Raw genomic sequence first — 19,010 nt, 5'->3', positions numbered from 1 at the left:
GAGCCTGCCTCCCTAAGCAGCACCGCAGCAGTGAGGGAGGGAAGCTGTGCGCCCACCAGCCAGGTGACTCTTGTCTTGGGAAACCACACGGCCTTTCCATGCACCTCCGTCTCCCAAGCGGCTCGGCAGCAAGAAAAAGTTCCCTCCACCCAGCCAGGCTGCGGGAGAAAGGTGTTCTGCTTGCAAAACGGCAGCAGCTTAGGAGCCACACTGAGAAGAGCTCAAGAGAACTTCTAAAACCTTGCCAACCTTTCGTCCCCCAGGAGAGCCTTCCACTTTGGTGCTTCCATCACCCCTTGCCCCATAAACAGGTAATAATTAGAAGTTAAACCTTCAGGATCTCACTTGCTTTTCCATTCCCACGTGCCACAACCACATGTATTTTATGTTTCAAGTTGCCCCCTGCATTTAGGCCGTCATTGTCACCTGCTGGGTCCCTCGCGTTGCTCTCCTACTTTAGATGACAGAATTCATTTCTTTGGCCCAGTACCCGGATTTAACCATAATTTGGTCTCAGGCAATGGAGAGGGGTTGCTGGTAGGATTGCCCTGACCCAGTGGCCATCAACAGAACCAGAAAGAAGACTAATCATTGAATGGCTGTGTGATGTGGCATTCCACCATCATCTTCAACCAGGAGGCCTTGTTCCGTAATGATGGTGGGCATCTTTCCGACATGGGAAATGATATTTGGCTGAAAAGCATCCTAGGGGACATTAGAGGTTGGTTGCACGTGTCAGAGTGTTGGCAGTGAGCCATTTGGTTCTTGAGTGGCGGCTAGCTATTGGGTAAGCATTTGTTTAAGGGAGGGCAGGTTGTAGCCTCCGCATGCTCCTCCTCAATAAGGCTATCCTGTTAAAGGGAACTGGGGGTGTGGATCCTGTCCGAAGCCCAGGTGTTGGCTAGGGCCCTGCCACGACCCCAATGGAGACCCCTCGGGGTGCCCCTATTTGATTTAAGTCATAGGGCTCCCCCTTCTGGTGGTTTACTCATAGTTCTACTCCCTGCAGACAGGCAGGAGTCAAGATATGGCCTGGTCTAACCCATTGCCTAAGCCAAACTACTCACATTTGTAACCAATAAAGTTGTGGCCTGTTTTAGCACATACTCGAGTTATTGTGTTTATTATTCATTGGGAACTGGGGAGTGTGGGGCCATGCCATGCAACACAAATGTCAGGCAAATATTAACCATTTCTCTTTATTGTGAGGAAATGTAACACCCTGTGTTACACCTGCAACTGGAGTCTACATTGTTTTAACTTTTTCCTCCCTCCCCTTGACTGGTGTATAAAGATACACCAATTAGTGTTGCTGCTGCTTCTACCGTTGTTACACCCCTGAGGTCCTAAAAATCACGTCTCCGTTGGTGACACACATACACCTGAGGAATGTGGGGCATGTGTGACTGAGAAAGAGATTTGGAAAAACTAGGGAGCTCCCTTCAGGTTACTGGTTTGCAGGTGGGCTGCTTGCTTTCCTGTGACTTGCCATTCCCAGTGCACCACTCAGCAAGAAATATGCATGATTATTTTGCTCTTATCGTTTTGTCTCACAGAGCACAATGCTCAGTGGAGAAAACTTTGGAACCAGTAATTATCTCAAACTGATTGGTTTCATCATCCATCTTGCCAAATCCCACGTCAGACTATGAACACAGTCAGTATCAGAGTATAAAAGCATATATTGAATAAACCCTGTGATATTCAGAGCCCCAATGAGAAATTCTGAACACACAGGTTTTCATGGGTCAGATCTTTGGCACTTTCCCCTAATTAAAGTAATCCAGGGCTATTAAATTAAAGTTCTGGTAATGCAATTTATAATGGATGAGAAACATATCTGTCTTTCTGCATAACTGTTGGACAAGATGAGAGGAACATTTCTGCTGCTGCTGCTCCTTCTCTTCCTGTGGCTCCAGATGCCTCCAACTGAGTGCAAGGAAGACTCTGAGAGATGCACAGTGACGGATCCTTTCGAGTTTCCATACCAGTATTATCAGAGAGGGGACCTGATCATTGGAGGAATTATTAATACTTTTGGCTACGCATCTGAAGAAATAGATTTCAAGGACCATCCAAACACAACGTTTACAGCTGATGTTTTGTAAGAAAATAACTCTTTTTTTTCCATGTATGAAGGTTAAAAATACATTTTCTTCTCCTTATATTGTGATCTTGGCATCTTCTTCTGTGTTGCTTTATTCCTCATCTGGAGGTTTCCGTCTTCTGCCTCTTCTGCTTTCTCCTCACCTGATCTCATGCTTGATCCTCATTCTCCCTCTTTGTTTCCTTCCACACCAAGGATGGATGGTTTTACTTTGCAGCAGAGCTTTGTTCCCACATTCACAATCAGCATCATTTAATCTGTCAGTGACAGATGCTGTGAGACAGGAATATCATAGATTCTGGATTATATTCCCAGCTGGACCATTTAAACAATATTTTAAAAATATTGGGTAAAGATAATGGAAGTGTTGCAAATGGGTTTTTTTCTAAATGAAGTATGTAACTGAGGTATATGCAGAGTAAACAAACTGAAATTAATACCTCTATGTTTGTCTGATCCATTAATCATAAAAGATAAGCGGATAATATTTATGTGTGTGTATTGCAGGATGGGAATGTTCTGCACAAAATTAAATGCTTATTACCGTTTGTACTTTTTTAATGATTTCCTTGCACAATAAATATTATAAATACAAAACCCAAATCGGAAACCAAAATAAACATAAAGATACAAAAATCCTTAAATTCCTAAAGGAAAGTTCTGTTATTTACATTTCTTTTTAATTCACAATTCCTTAATTTTCTCCCTTAGACTTCCCTCCTCCTCATTGAGGGTCTGTATTTATTCTTCTTTGAGTACCACTGCTTCAAAACTCATTATCTCGTTTTATTTATTATCTATAACCTGTATTCTTTTTTTAGCTTATATTTTGCGAGGTTTAATCAAAGCGAGTCCATGTTTTTACTTGTGGACAATGATTAATTAAATATTGCTTATAAATTCCCCATTCTTTTTGTAGCTTTGCATTGGTTGTCTCCTAATTGTCTCTGTCACTTTTGCTAGTTTTACGTATTCAAACCATTTCTCCTGCCATTCCTCTTTTGATGGTATCGATTCTCCCTTCCATCTTCTGGCGACCAGTATTCTGGCTGCTGCCATAGCATATAAGAATATTCTTCTTTTTTCCTTAGAAATTTCTGGACCCAGTATTCCCAGGAGGAAGGCTTCTGGCTCTTTTGTAAAAGTTTGTTTGAACATTTTTCAAATTTCATTGTAAATCATATCTTTTTTCTTTCTTTCTTTCAACCCCACCACATGTGAATCATTGTCCCTTCAGCCTGTTTACACCTCCAGCATGTGTTGGAACCTGTTCTATACATCCTTGCCAATTTGCTGGGGGTTATAGACACCTACAGAACATTTTCATGTAATTTCCCCTTAATGTATAACAGTCCGTCAATTTCCATTCTCTATTCCACAATCTTTCCCATGCTGACATTTGACCATTTTTTGCGAAATCAATTGCCCATTTAGTCATAACTTCCTTGACCTCCTTGTCTTTCACTTCCCATTCTAATAGGAGTTTATACATTTTGGATATTACTTTTGTCTTACTTTATATTAGATTCTTAGCCAGTTTTGATTCTTCTCTTATGAATCCTTTTTTCTTCTTAACCTTAAATACCTCATTTAATTGATGGAATTGCAACCAATCCATTGCTCAATGTCTGATATACTCAATTTTTTTATTCTTAATTGATTATCTCCCTTTTCCAATAATTCTTTATAAGTAGCCAAATTTGTCTCCATATTCTTTCTTTTTACTGATATAACCTCCAGGAGGCTTTGAATATGGGTTTCCTTAGGACAGTGTTTTTCAACCACTGTTCCGCGGCACACTAGTGTGCCGCGACATGTTGCCTGGTGTGCCGTGGGAAAAACTGAAAAGTAATTATAAAATACTTTCTTTGTGTTTATTTGATTCCTATTCAAGAGAATTACTTTATATATACTGTAGTCAATATAGGCACAAAGTTAAATTTTTTAACATTTTCTAATGGTGGTGTGCCTCGTGATTTTTTTCATGAAATAAGTGTGCCTTTGCCCAAAAAAGGTTGAAAAACACTGCCTTAGGATATGATTTAAGAAGCCCCTATGGACTTTAACCATTTCATATCTCAAGTAAGCTTCTTCTTCTTTGGTGATCACTCGTAGCCAAGATTGTCTTCCATAAACACGGTCTTAACATTGAGTCTGTAAGTGTCTGTGGAGCCCAATTCTGGAACCACACATCCTTCCACAATGGGGACATTGGTTTCTGGGCGGGAGTTGATCATGGTGTGGATTTGCCAAGCATGCCTTCCTCTTGGCACGTTTCTCCCTTGCATCCTCAGTTCAAGTGTCTTCAAAGCCCATTGCACCTTTGGTAAAAGCTGTTCTCCAATTGGAGTGCTTGCAGACCAGTGTTTCCCAATTGTCGTTGTTTATACTACATTTTTAAAAATTTGCCTTGAGACAGTTTTAAACCTTTTTTGTTGACCACCAGCATTACGTTTTCCATTTTAAAGTTTGGAATAGAGTAGTTGCTTTGGAAAACGATAATCAGGCATCTGCACAACATGACCAGTCCAACAAAGCTGATGTTGAAGAATCATTGCTTCAACACTGGTGAACTTTACTTCTTCCAGTACACTGGCATTAGTTCGCCTGTCTTCCCAAGTCATGTGTGAAAATTTTCAGAGAAACCATTGATGGAATCTTTCCAGGAGTTGGAGATGGTGTTTATAAGTGGCTCATGTTTCACAAGCATACAGTAAGGTTGGTAGTACAATAGCTTTGTAAACAAGCATTTTGGTTCCCCTGCAAATGTCCCAGTCCTCAAACACTCTGCACTTCAATTGGGAGAAAGCCGCACTCACAGAGCTCAGGTGATGCTGGATTTTGGCATAAGTGTCAGCCCTTGTGGAAAGATAACTGCCCAGGTAGGAGAAGTGATCAACTTTTTCCAACGTTACAGCATTGAGTTGGATTTGTGGTGCTGCAGAGGGGTTATTTTGTACTTGTTGGTGCAGCACTTTGGTTTTTTGGATATTGAGCGAAAGGCCAAGCTTTTCGTAAGCTTCTGTGAAGATATTTAGGATGGTTTGGAGGTCATCCTCTGAGCGTGCACACACTACATTGTCATCTGCATACTGCCACCCATAAAAATAGTCGAAACCCTCCAAATCTAGTAAATCAGAGTTCTGCAATAACATCCATTCCATTAACTGACTTAAACAGGCAGCATTGTAATAAAGTTTCCAGTATGGCAATGCAAATCCCCCTGTTTCCTTACTATCTATTAATAATTTGTGTTTTGTCCTTGGTTTTTCGCATTGCAAGATAAATCTTGATAGATCTTTCTGCCACCTCTTAAAGCATTCTGTTCCCCCTACTACCTGTATCATCTGAAGCAAAAATATCATCTTTGGAAGAACATTCATCTTTACCATGGATATCCTTCCCCAGAGAGACAAATTTAGTCTGATTCATATTTCCAGATCATTTTTAATTTCCTTCCAGGTTTTAGAGTAGTTGTCATTAAATAAATTGGCGTTTTTGTTTGTAATCCAAATTCCTAAATATTTAATCTTATTTACTATTGTTAATCCTGATTATTATTATTTTTGAAGTTCGTCTTTCTCTTGGATTTGCATATTTTTGGCCAACAGCTTCATTTTATTTATATTAAATTTAAATCCCAGCACTTTCGCAAATTCATATATTCTTTCCAGAGTTTTTTTTTTTTTTTAGGCTCTCTACCAGATTTTTTGTTACTATAATAAGATCATCCGCAAATGCCTTTATTTTAAAAGATTTACATCCCACTACTTTTCCTTTTATTTCTTGATATTTCCTTCTTGTGATTGCCTATTGTGTCATTGAGAACTCTTTTTAATCTATTAGCCATTATATCCGCAAATAACACAATCATTATTTAAAAATGATATAGGTGTGCAATTTTTTATTGATGTTGGGTCTGTTCCTTGTTTGGGAATCAGAGTAATATAGGTTTCTAGCAATGTTTCTGGAACTTTCCTTCATCCAATATCTCATTCATGGTTGTTTTCAATGTGTTTGAAAGTACCTCTTCTAGTTTCTTATAGTAAACTGCAGTCAAACCATCTGGACCTGGTGACTTTCCTAGTTTTGCTTTGGAAATTGATTGCTGTACTTCATTGTTATGGGGAGTTTAGTTCTTCAGATTTTTCCTTTGCTATCTTTGGGAATCTGTTTTGCATAATATAATTTTCAATTTCCTTCTGGTCCCCAATTTCTTCCCTATATAATACTTGTAGTAGTTTGTACATTTTTTACTTACAGTGTTTCCCCGAAAATAAGACATACCGAAAGTAAGCCATAGCAGGATTTCTAAGCATTTGCGCCATATAAGCCATACCCCGAAAATAAGACATGGTGACGCGGCGCCTCCCTTAAGACGGCCTGGATAGGTGTGGCTATGCAGCGTACCCATGCAGAGTGGTTAAAATAAGACATCCCGGAAAATAAGCCATAGTGTGTCTTCTTGAGGAAAAATAAATATAAGACAGGGTCTTATATTCGGTGAAACGGGGTATTCCTTTGGACCGCCTATGACTTTTCCTCCCTCCATTAGTTTTTCTATCGTCTTTTCCGTTTCCTTTTTCTTTAGTTGCCACGCTAGCGTTCTTCCTGGCTTGTGAGCAAATTCAAAGCTCTTTTGTTTTAATGTCTTTATCTTTTGTTCAATTTCTTAATTAAAATTATGGAAAGTTAGGTTTGAAGTATTCTTATAATATGTTTTGGTATTTCATTTTTCCTTTCATTCAGCGCGTAGATTCCTGTGATTACAATTTTTTTCTTTTTGGGATGTTACTTTTATCGCTATTATTCTTCCTTCATAATCTTCAAATAAGAGCTTTGACTCTAATTTTGGATTTACATACATTATTATACCTCTTTTAAAGTTATGTCTGATTAAATTGAATACTTTTTATTTCTTTATTTTTTAATATTTTTATTGGTTTTCCATTTAGTAATATACAACCACATCATTGTTATCAACTTTACTACCCCGGCTCTTTCAAGCCCTTCAACTTCCTTCGCTCCTGCCTCCTGGCTTTCACATTTAACCTTTGTATCTTGGCATTTTATACGTTTTCCAATTTTAAGTCCACTTATTACAAAAAACATTAAATGTAAAGTTAAAATAAAAAGGAAGAAAAATTCACATTACAAGTCTTCACACAACCATGCTAGTGATGCTAATTGCTTACAGTGATTTTTCAAATGCCATATATACAGGTATTTCCTCCAGTCTTTTTGGAATATTTGACCTTGCTGGTTCCAGATTTTCTCTGTCAGCTTCATCAGTTCACCAAAGTCCGTCATTTTTGTCTGCCACTCTTCTTTTATTGATATTTCTCATTGTTTCCATTTGAGGGCTAAACGAATTCTTGCTGCATTTGTTGCATGCATAAAAAGTCTCCCATCTTTCCTTGGTATCCCTTCACCTACTATACCTAATAAAAAGGCTTCTGGTTTTTTAACAAAAGTACTTTTAAACATTTTCTTTAACTCATTATATATCATTTCCCAGAAAGCCTTTACCACTTTACAGGTCCACCACATGTGGTGAAAAGTACCTTCCTTCTCTTTACATTTCCAGCATTCATTAGTTCTTGCTAAATACCATCTAAACATTATTTTCATAAAAATTGAATGCTTTTTAGATGCTATATTTCTAAAGCTAAATGAATACTGACCATGGATTTCCATTATCAAGTGTTAGGAAGCACAATGCATATTAGTTTTTTTTGCTTATTTGTGGGAAAAGCCAGGAAATCACCAACAACTCTTTTATTAGTTCAACATTTAAGGACTACCAGAATACCCTCTCCCTGGCGTTTGCTGTGAAAGAAATCAATGAGAATCCTAACATCGTACCAAATATGAGCTTTGGGTTCAACCTCTTTGATAGCTTCGTGAATACAAGGATGACTTATCAGAACACCCTGAAACTTCTGTCCAGCTCAAAAAGGATTTCCCCCAACTTCAAATGTGACAAGAAAAAAAATATGATAGCTGTTATTGGAGCACTTGACTCTGACATCTCCCTTCACATGACTACAATCTTAGGCATCTACAAGATAGCACAGGTATAATAATATATGCCACCCATCAGGGGGGAGAGGGGAGACATCCTGAGGCCTCCCCCCCCCCCATGGCCAGATTTTTAAGACAATCTTTGGTAATATTTATTTATTTATTTATTTATTTATACCCTGCCCATCTGGCTGGGTTTCCCCAACCACTCTGGGTAGCTTCAACCAAGTTATAAAACCACAGTAAAGCATCAAACATTAGAAACTTCCCTAAACAGGGCTGCCTTCAGATGTCTTCTAAAAGTCAGTTGTTTTTTCCTTGACATCTGATGGGAGGGTGTTCCACAGGGTGGGTGCCACTACCAATAAGGCCCTGTGCCTGGTTCCCTGTAACCTCACTTCTCGCAGGGAGGGAACTGCCAGAAGGCCCTTGGAGCTGGACCGGAGTCTGGTGTGAATGATGGGGATGGAGACGCTCCTTCAGGGATATTGGGCCGAGGCCGTTTAGGGCTTTCAATGTCAGACCAACACTTTGAATTGTGCTCAGAAACGTACTTGGAGCCAGTGAAGAGGTCTGGTTTTATATAGTCTCAGTGGCCACTCCGAGTCACCAGTTTAGCTGCCGCATTCTGGATTAGTTGCAGTTCCCACACCACCTTCAAAGGTAGCCCCACGTGGAATGCATTGCAGTAGTGAGATACTATGTGAGCTGTGAAGCTTTCCTGCCTCTGGTACAATAATTATCTTCTGGTTCTCCATACTTCATTTTACCTTGGTTCATTATTCTGAAAAAGGAACTGAAAAAGAAAAATATATAACTGATACAAAAGTGTCTGACTTTTCTCATGTTTTTGGTAAGAAATCATACCTGGAAAAATAAAAAGTTCACTCACTGATATTCATGCTCTCCATTTGGGGCAGGGAGCTGTGCATTCGTGGTTGGAAGGGTGTTGGTGCTTCCCTGACTTCCTGACACAGGTGTCCCTGCAGCTTTTCTGGAAGGAGGAAGGGAAGGGGAGAGAGAGGGAGGTTGGTGCAGTGCAAATGCACCAGTAGGAATCCTCCTCCCAGGAAGCTGCACAACACCAGTTGCAAGAGGGCAGAGAAAAAATGTTACCTAGCTACCGCTGGACATATGCACTAGCTTATGGTGAGATCAACGTGCAGAGGGATTCTTCCCTCTTTTTGCCTTTTTCTGTTGCACAAGGATGTTGAAGGAATGACTGTAATGGCCACTCCCAACCAGCTGGTTTGATCTATACACGCATTAATTAATCTGTGAGTGTCTATTTCTCTCAGTTTCTCATGTTTCCATTCTCAAGGGATGACCACAAAAATTTGTCCATTTCTCCCATTTTTGCCTAATCCATGTATTTTCCAGCAATTTCTTCAAGGTAGTATATTTTTGGATTTTATTTTCACTAAGAATTTTCACTTAATAAAATCATTTATTTTTGGTTGGAGAAGGGAAATGCAAAAAGTAGAAAAGTGCAAAGGTCAAAGGATAGTTGCATTTTGGTTCACAAATGGTTTCTGGAATTCTGAGTTAGGTAAATTTGCATTACAATGTGAACCCAACTGAATCTCTCTTCTATCTTTTGCCGTGTCTCATCAGAGAGGGATGTTGCCTGTCCATATATTGCCCTATAGCCACAGCCACTCTAACTCAATGGTCAAGGATGACCACTTGGAGTCCAGGAAGTTCTGAGGGCCCATAGACTCCTCACTCATGATGTCCAGATACAAAGGAGTTTCTGGGCAGGGAATCCATCCACACTTTTGTTGAGCTTTACTTCCTTCTTTCCAAAGTAGTAGAACTTGTTGGAGAATGTCCAGAGCTTGCACTAGTTTAGTGATGTATTTCCACACAAAGTAGAGGGAAATGTGAAGGCTTTATTTTGTTACTTTCTATGGGGAGGGGGGATGCAAAATTTTATTTTCACTAAGAATTGCACTTTTATGACAAGTGTCTCTTAGTATAAGCATTTATTTTTGGTTGGAGAAGGGAAATGCAAAATACAGAAAAGTACAAAGGTAATAGGACAGTTGCATTTTGGTTCACAAATTGTTTCTGGAATTGTGAGTTAGGTAAATTTGCATTCAAATGTAAATGAAACTGAATTTTTCTCCTGTCCCTTGTTTTGTCTCATCTGAAAGGGGTGTTGCTTGTCCATATGTTGCCCACTAGCCCCAGCCACTATAACGCAATGGTCAAGGAGTCCAGGAAGTTCTGAAGGGCCACAGCTTCCTCAGTCAGGAAATGAACCATGATGTCTAGACATAAATGAGTGTCTAGGCAGGCAAGCCATCCACACTTTTGTTGAGATTTACTTTTTTCCTTCCAAAGAAGCAGAACTTGTAGGAAAATGTCCAGAGCATGCACTAGTTTAGTGGTGTATTTCACCACAAAGTTTGGGAAAATGTGAAGGTCTTATTTTGTTCTCTTTCCAAGTGGTCACAACCAAGCTACACAAAATACTCTATGGGGAGGGGGATGCAAAATAATCAACCAATGAAGAAGAAAAAGAAGAAAATGAATTTTCCTCAAATGTCTGATGCTTTCCATAAAATTATTTGACATTATCTAGTACCTTACTGCAAAAGAGTAGTTAATCAAAAGGGCAATTCTGGGAAGAAATTACATTATTGTTGGAATTAGGAAACAAAAGATTTGAGCATTTCATCTTCATAGATCACCTAAGAAATATTTCACTTTCAACATAATTCATTGTAAATTATAAACTTGACCAAGATGTTGTCATTGATGAGTAATGGATTCAGTGTTTTATAACCTAAAACTTGATGCTTAGAAGACATTGATGGCAGTCCTGTTTAAGGAAGATTTTAATGTTTGATGTTTTATTGGGTTCTTAATAGTCTCTTGGGAGATGCCCAGAATGGGTAGGGTATAAATAAATAATAATTAATAAGCAATATTATTATTATTACTAATATTGATATTATTGTTACATTCATTCAAATTCCTCCAATATATAAAACTAAAGAATCTATTTTTACCTTCAGTAAATTCTCATGGGTTCCACTTCAGGCAGTTACGTGGGATGAATCCTAACCATTTGATATAACACCCCAATTATTGTGAGATTGATTTCTTCTTTAGATAGCTTATTGTGCATTAGCTCCAGTGAGGAAGACCGAGTTTCAGCTCCAAACCTTCTTCCGGACGGTTCCCAAAGAGAAATATCAATATGCAGGGATTGCCAAGCTCCTTCTTCATTTCCAATGGACGTGGGTCGGACTCCTTGCATCAAATGATGAAAATGGAGAGAAGTTTATACAAATCTTAGGGCCAATGCTTTCCCAGCATGGAGTCTGTACAGCCTTCATTAAAAAACTACGAGGCTTGTCTCAAGGGTTAGGTGATTTAAAACCAATGGAAGTCAGTCGGATTAAGTCCGATATCAAGATGGTCTCAGAAGTCAATATTTTAGTTCTATATGCAGAACCTCAGACCATTGCAGCTGTGAGATGGATGGTTTATTTTTCTTCATTTTATGAAGATATTGCTGAGGATTCTGTAGGCAAAGTGTGGATTTTGACAGCCCAATGGGCCTTCTCCTCAGAAACATTTCAAAGGCTTTTGAATATTCAACTCTTTGATGGAGCCCTGTCTTTTGCAATTCACACAGAAAAGGTCCAGGGATTTAAAGAATTCCTTCATACCCTAAACCCCAACTCTCCAAATGGAGATGGGTTCCTCCAGACTTTTTGGGAAAAGACATTCGACTGCTTGTTTTCTGTTTCAAATGAGCCCTATGAAAGCAGAGACGCATGCACTGGCAAAGAGAGTCTGGAGAGCCTTCCTGGGCCCATTTTTGAAATGACCATGACCGGTCAAAGTTACAGTACCTATAATGCGGTTTATGCCATTGCATATACTTTGCACAAGATTCTCTCATCCAGACTGAAACACAGAAAGATGGCAGACAGAGGTGGACTCGATCCTCCCCAACTGCAACCTTGGCAGGTAAGATTTCGTATTCAGAATAAACCTTTGCTTGGGGCTAATCTAATGGGTGATGGCACACAGGACATAGAATGAATACACACAGAAGAAAAACATCTCTTGCAGCATTTACCTTTCCCTCACAAAACAAATGTTCTTTTCAGTGCTTCCCTGTTTTCCCTTGCCTTCAAGTTGGAGCCAGAATCAATATATTCCCTGTCCTTCCCCTTCAAGTTGCAGAAGTGGAAGTATCTCCTCCTTCACTTCCTCACACAGAAATGTCACCTCTTTGTAGAACTCAACAATGTTGTGGAAGGAGCTGCATGTTCTGCTGTCAATGTGTTTGTGATGTTGATATATCAGGAGTGGTGATGAAGGAGGCATGTTAAACTAGGACTCAGGGTGTGTTAATAATTGTGTGTTTTTATCCAGGAAGAACCTCTCCAGGACTTCTCTTGGGCAACATCTCACCATTTGACATTGCACAAACTACTGGTGTTTGTCTTTCAGCACACTATAATAATATTTTTTATAAAAACCACTGAAAAAACCTCCAACATTAAAAACTTCCTTGCATTCTGAGTACTTAAAAAAACTGAATAGAGGTCAGGCATCATAATGCATTCCATATACAAATGGTTTTGAAACTAGACTTGTTGGATTATCCATGTGATTATGTGCAGAGTCAGGCAAGAGAAGGAGAAATATCAAGAATGAAGAATGCATTTGAAAATATTTAGGTTTGTTTCTACTCCTGACTGCCAAACCATTCTGTCCATCAAGAACTATCTTTTAGAGCCAGCAGTTATTTCTGCACCAAAGAGGAATATATATGGCTATTTTCAAATGTAATTATCTGGTCATTTTTCAAACTTGCACCTAGCAAAGTTCATTGATTGTAGTGTTACATACAGGGCATGTGATTGCAACTTTACATTGGTGGGAAAAGTAAATAAATAACTAAATGGAGTGCTAGAAAACTCACCATTACCTGCTCGCTATATATTTCCCCCCTTCCCCCTGTCCTCCCAAAAGGTCTCCCTTTCTTACCAGGCTCCCAGAAGGTCCAGGGAGGGCCCTGGGTGTGCAGCCCTCCCCCTTGCTTGCTGGGCTCTGGGAAGGAGGCATGAGGGCCAGGTGAGCGAGGCAGTGCACTCCATGCCAGCCTTGGAGAAGGAGACACAAGGACACTGGGTGCATCTCAGAGACCAGCAAAGAAGGTGCTCTCTTGCTTCCCCGGCTGTGGGGAGGTCCTGACAGGGCTCTAGGGGCATTCCAGGGTCCTCCTGCAACCTTCTCAGAGCCTAGTAAGAATCTCTCTGCCTTGTGGAGGGCAGTTCCAGGGGCTCCTGACTTTGCACAATTTTGCCTTTGCACGTGGACCCCCAGAGCTGAATCATCAAATACTTAAGTGTCAGGCCAAGTGTACTTCCAAAAAAAATCCATATGTGCTCCAAAGGTGGAACATACCATTTTTTACACCTTTCCATTCTGCGACATATATTGATTGATACTTTTTCCTTTCTAAACCAGTAAAGCATCTCATTTTTTTAAACTTTGCCCTGTTTTATCCTGTCTAGCTTCCCTCCATCTTGAGGAGCATCTCCTTCAACAACAGTGCTGGGGACTTTGTGTCTTTTGATGAGAATGGGGAATTGGCAGCTGGATTTGATGTTCTGAACTGGGTTACTTTCCCCAACCAAACCTTCGTGCGAGTGAAAGTAGGAAAGATAGAACCACAGGAATCGCACGATGTCGACTTCAGCATGGATGAAGAAGTCATCAAATGGCACAAAACATTCAATCAGGTGGGAGTGGACTCTTCTTTAAGAGAGGGAGAGAGAGAGAGAGAGAGAGAGAGAGAGAGAGAGAGAGAGAGAGAGAGAGAAAGCATTTTTATTAATATTAACTCTAAAAATACAAGAATAAGTTCCAATATTCATAACATTCTTAAGCCCAGTTAATGCATGAAGTTCTCCTGCCAGGCTTAGCTAGGTCACATTAATGTGAGAGTAAAGGGAAAGGGAAGGTCAGTGACCCCTGGACGGTTAAGTCCAGCCAAAGATGACTACGGGGCCAGTGTGATGTAGTGGTTAAGAGTGGTAGACTCGTAATCTGGGGAACCGGGTTCGTGTCTCCACTCCTCCACATGCAGCTGCTGGGTGACCTTGGGCTAGTCACACTTCTCTGAAGTCTCTCAGCCCCACTCACCTCACAGAGTGTTTGTTGTGGGGGAGGAAGGGAAAGGAGAATGTTAGCCGCTTTGAGACTCCTTCGGGTAGTGATAAAGCGGGATATCAAATCCAAACTCTTCTTCTTCTTCTACGGGGTGCAGCACACAGTGGTACCTATTTATCGACTTGCACTGGTGTGCTTTTGAACTCCTAGGTTGACAGGATCTGGGAGCTCACCCCATTGAGCAGATTTAAACTGCCACCCTGATTTCTCAGAAGACAGGAGGAAAATCAGTTACCCACTTGTGTTGAAGGAAGAGTTTTTGTCTTGTAGTGTTTCTCTGAGCCTAGTGTATAGGTTTCCTATTCTGCCTGCTCTGCCAACTCCTGTTTTTCAGAATTGGTGGTTTTTCGCTGTCCTGTTTCCATTCAATTTCTCTTCTTCTTGACTCCCAATATTTATAAGACAATTTATTCATGCATACAACACATATCTGGAATAACATGAATCTGCCCAATGATCTCGTCTCTCTGGTTCAAACTGTATTCTTCACCATGCAAAAGGGAGCTTCCTCTTCTCCTCTCTTTCTGTCCAGGTGCTGCCCCTCGGTTTGTGTAATGATCGGTGCCAGCCAGGCTACAGCCGGAAAAAGAAGGAGGGGCTGCCATTTTGTTGCTATGACTGTGCTTCATGTCCAGATGGGATGATTTCGAATCAAACGGGTAGGAGACATCATCTGCTCTTTTATACAATGCTTCCTAGTCTATTTCAACAGTTTCCCCTTATTAGCAGTTCAGTACTCCTAAACAGAACAGCAGTTGCACTCAGATCTCTAAGAAAGAAGACGGACACAGAGAGTAGGGCAAACTAGAGTCTTTCCAAAGTAGATCTGTGGAAATAGGTGTGGATCATGTCCCGTGTTCTCTGCCTGCTCCCCTCCTGCCACAGCTTGCAGAGTCAAGAAAGACTTGCCTAACCCTCCATCCCCATAGTTTTAGGGGTGAGAGCCAGAAACACAAAATCACATTCTCCTGCTCCAATATATCATAGTGTGCTTCTCACTTTTCAGAAGTGATGACTGTTTGCTCTTTCAATGGCCCCATATTAACAGTCAATACTTCCTAAATTCCTGGTGATTTGATTGATACCACCTATATGGTTTAAGGGGCTCGGGTGGCACTGTGGTCTAAACTACAGAGACTAGGGCTTGCCGATCAGAAGGTTGGCGGTTCGAATCCCCACAACGGGGTGAGCACCCGTTTTTTGGTCCCTGCTCCTACCCACATAGCAGTTTGAAAGCGTGTCAAAGTGCAAGTAGATAAATAGGTACAGCTCTGGCGGGAAGGTAAACAGCGTTTCCGTGCACTGCTCTGGTTCACCAGAAGTGGCTTTGTCATGCTGGCCACATGACCTGGAAGCTGTCTGTGGACAAACGCCAACTCCCTCGGCCTATAGAGCAAGACGAGCACTGCAATCCAGAGTCGTCTGCGACTGGACCTAATGGTCAGGGGCCCCTTTCCCTTTATAGGTAAAGGGAAGGCAAATAATCCTTGGGCGGTTAAGTCAAGTCAAAGGCGACTATGGGGCTGAGGCACTCATTTTGCTTTCAGGCCGAGGGAGAAGGCGTTTACCGTTACCTTTACCTATATGCTTATTGAAGAAAAAATACATGTTGCATTTTACTGGTTTCCACTTATCTCTGATACTTGTTTCAAACTAATTAATGCTCAGAATTGTAATTTGGAGACAGAAGCAACATTCCTTTCAAAGGAAATTTGAAAGGCCATTGGAGATGTAGGAATCCATTTCATTACATAGAATGAAACATAACAGAAGAAAAAGGTTGCCTTGTTTGATGGAACTCCTATGTCAATAATTTGATTTTTTTTTAATTTTAGATTTGAATTACTGTTTCAAATGCCAAGAAGCTCAATTTCCAAACCACAACAGAGATGAATGCATTCCCAAGAGACAACATTTTCTTTCCTACGCAGAGCCTTTGGGATTCGCACTAGCTGCCTTAGCTCTGCTCTTCGCTCTGGTCACATCCTTGGTCCTTGGCGTCTTCTCTAGGAACGGGGACACTCCCATTGTCAAAGCCAACAACCGGGACCTCACCTACACTCTGCTCCTTGCCCTGTTGCTCTGCTTCCTCTGCTCCTTGCTCTTCATTGGCCAGCCTCACCCAGTGAGCTGCTCTTTACGACAAACGGCCTTTGGCATCATCTTCTCCATTGCGGTGTCTTGTGTCTTGGCCAAAACCATCACGGTGGTTCTGGCGTTCATGGCCACCAAACCAGGATCCAGGATGAGGAAATGGGTGGGGAAATCTCTGGCCAACTCTCTTCTTCTGGCTTGCTGCTCCCTTCAGGCCACTATTTGTGCTGTTTGGCTCTGTACGGCTCCTCCCTTCCCAGATGTGGACATGAACTCTCTGGCGGAGGAAATCATTGTGGAATGCAACGAAGGCTCTGCCACTATGTTTTATTGTGTCCTGGGGTACCTGGGATTCCTGGCCATTGTCAGCTTCACGGTCGCTTTCCTGGCCAGGAAGTTGCCAGACAGTTTCAACGAAGCCAAGTTCATCACTTTCAGCATGTTGGTGTTCTGCAGCGTTTGGCTGTCCTTTGTTCCCTCTTATCTGAGCACCAAAGGAAAGCAGATGGTGGCTGTGGAGATCTTCTGCATCTTGGCCTCCAGTGCAGGCTTGCTCGCTTGCATCTTCTTCCCCAAATTGTACATAATCCTTCTGAGGCCCGACTTGAACAGCAAAGACCACTTGATTCGGAGGAGCAAATAAGACTGAACTTGCATTGATGCCTTTAATTGTTGCATTGTTATAAAATGCAGACATTTGTTGGAATAAAACTGGCCAAGGAAATCTCTTGTGTGTCCCAATTCCTATCTTTTCCATACTCAGTCTTTTCACCCCTCTCTTGTCACTGTCTATTTATTTACAGCATTTTATAAAATCTGTGCTCAAAGTGGTTTACACAAAAATCTAAGTTTAAACACAGCAATTCATAAGAACATTGGGAGAATTTGCTGGATTCGGCACAAGAAGATCAACTAGATGCACCAATGGAAATCCCACAAGCCCTCTCCCCTCCTGTGGTTTCAAAGCAACTGGTGTTTTAAGGTATTGCTGCCTCCAACTCTGGCAGCAAAGCAGAGACATCATTTTTTTGAAATATTTATATTTTATTAAGGTGATTTCAATTAAAAGAAATAATGTCATACAGGGGAGAAAAGAAGGAAAAGTGAGAGGGAGAGAAACAACCAACAACCAAGATGAAAGCAAGAATTTGCCAAACAATAATAATAATAATAATAAATACGATATTCCCATACATTCTTCTATAAATCGTTATAGTGTTATTGTCCAAGTGCTTATGTAAATGTTAATTTACATAGCCTACTACATTTTGTATAAACTCATTCCAAATGTTCTCGTATATATAAAGTCTGCGCATGTAAGCAGCGGTTCATAAATTCCCAGTGATGTCCTGTCATCAGTCCTTGGATTGAAGGGTATCATACCTTTATTTTTCCATTTCCTCAATGTCAATCTCTTGGTCACCATTCAGGCAAAGAAAATCCATTTCCGTTGTCCCGTCAATGGTTTCCATACTGCAGGTATATAGTTCAATCAAATATTCTCCACGGAAAGATTTAACTGTTTCTGCACAGTCATTGTTACACAGCCCAGGACTTTCTCCCAGAACTTGTTAGGTGCAGAAGACTGTACAGACATCTGTTTCAGAGAGGCATTGTCCTTGCCACATCTCCAACACCGAGCAATCTTAGCTAGCCCTTCTTAATACAACCGTAAAGGAGTCCAAGAAACTCTCAATTTTCTTTTCTGTTGTATTAGTCTTAATTTGAAATCTAATGACACCTTGGGTATTGAAGCTGAAACATTCCCCCACTGTCTGGGCAATATTGAAAGTTCCAATACTTTATTCCAATCATCTCTTATAGTCTGCATATTGAACTTGTGTATTGTTAATAGATATCTATAAAAAGTAACTGCTGGCTTTTAATTCTTGAATAAATTGTCCAATTGCTCCAATATCTCAGGTGTCTCAGAAGCTGAAAGGGCTGACAGCCCAAACACACTTGTTAGGAGATGTTGCAGTTCAAGATATTGCCATTGGGCTGCATCTGATAGATGATATTTTCTTCTTAAAACAGCAAAAGGGTGGCTTTCAACAGAATATTAAACTACAACAGTCTCAGATTAATTTATATTATTCCCAGATTAATTTATATCCTGAGAGGACTTCCAGTTCTTTTTATTTTTATTAAATATTTTCTTGATTTACAAAGGTGTGTGCAATGTCTCTCTAGTATTTTTTCCATGTAACATTTTTACAAATCAGTTTTGGTTGTTGAGACATTAGGGAGAGAAGGGGGAAAGAGGTAGGGGGGGTGGGGGGATGGGTGAGGTGGGGTGAAGATGTTTCTATTTTTCCTTAATATATGTAGGGTTTGGTGTCATCGTTGTTTGTGTAGGTTCCCTGTTGTTTGCTTGTGCTTCTTTGGCGGTGAGAGAGGTCAGGATTGGCGTAGGGTGTGATTGTTCATTTGTGGTTGGCTGTGGTGATCTTTGGTTTCCTGTGTGAGTGGGGTAGGTGAGTGTTTTTGATCAGGTTAGCCATATTTATTTGTATGCTGTGGGTAGATTTTTGTCATTGTCTTGTTAGGCTGTGTGTGTGATGAAGGGGAGCCATACGGG

General features: G+C 40.7%; 1 protein-coding gene across 1 annotated transcript; it reads left to right on the top strand.

Moving 5' to 3' along the window:
* The first annotated feature begins 12,070 nt into the window (after positions 1-12,070).
* On the top strand, positions 12,071-17,072 carry LOC117056310 (vomeronasal type-2 receptor 26-like). The gene is made up of 4 exons (XM_033166513.1): positions 12,071-12,118; positions 13,678-13,905; positions 14,868-14,994; positions 16,267-17,072. Exons 1-4 carry the CDS (start codon positions 12,071-12,073, stop codon positions 17,070-17,072), a joined length of 1,209 nt encoding a protein of 402 aa, XP_033022404.1.
* Positions 17,073-19,010: the final 1,938 nt, after the last annotated feature.

The sequence above is a fragment of the Lacerta agilis genome, chromosome 13 (assembly GCF_009819535.1).
Source record: "Lacerta agilis isolate rLacAgi1 chromosome 13, rLacAgi1.pri, whole genome shotgun sequence".
Lineage (NCBI taxonomy): Eukaryota > Metazoa > Chordata > Lepidosauria > Squamata > Lacertidae > Lacerta > Lacerta agilis.
Note: the sequence above shows the minus strand (reverse complement) of the source record. Positions and strands in the feature narration are given on the sequence as shown.

Bases quoted from the DNA above. Each gene is read 5' to 3' on its own strand.
- LOC117056310 (XM_033166513.1), top strand. From the start codon at position 12,071: ATGGCAGACAGAGGTGGACTCGATCCTCCCCAACTGCAACCTTGGCAG. The intron at 12,119-13,677 runs GTAAGATTTCGT...TATCCTGTCTAG, and splicing joins CCCAACTGCAACCTTGGCAG to CTTCCCTCCATCTTGAGGAG. The intron at 13,906-14,867 runs GTGGGAGTGGAC...CTTTCTGTCCAG, and splicing joins GGCACAAAACATTCAATCAG to GTGCTGCCCCTCGGTTTGTG.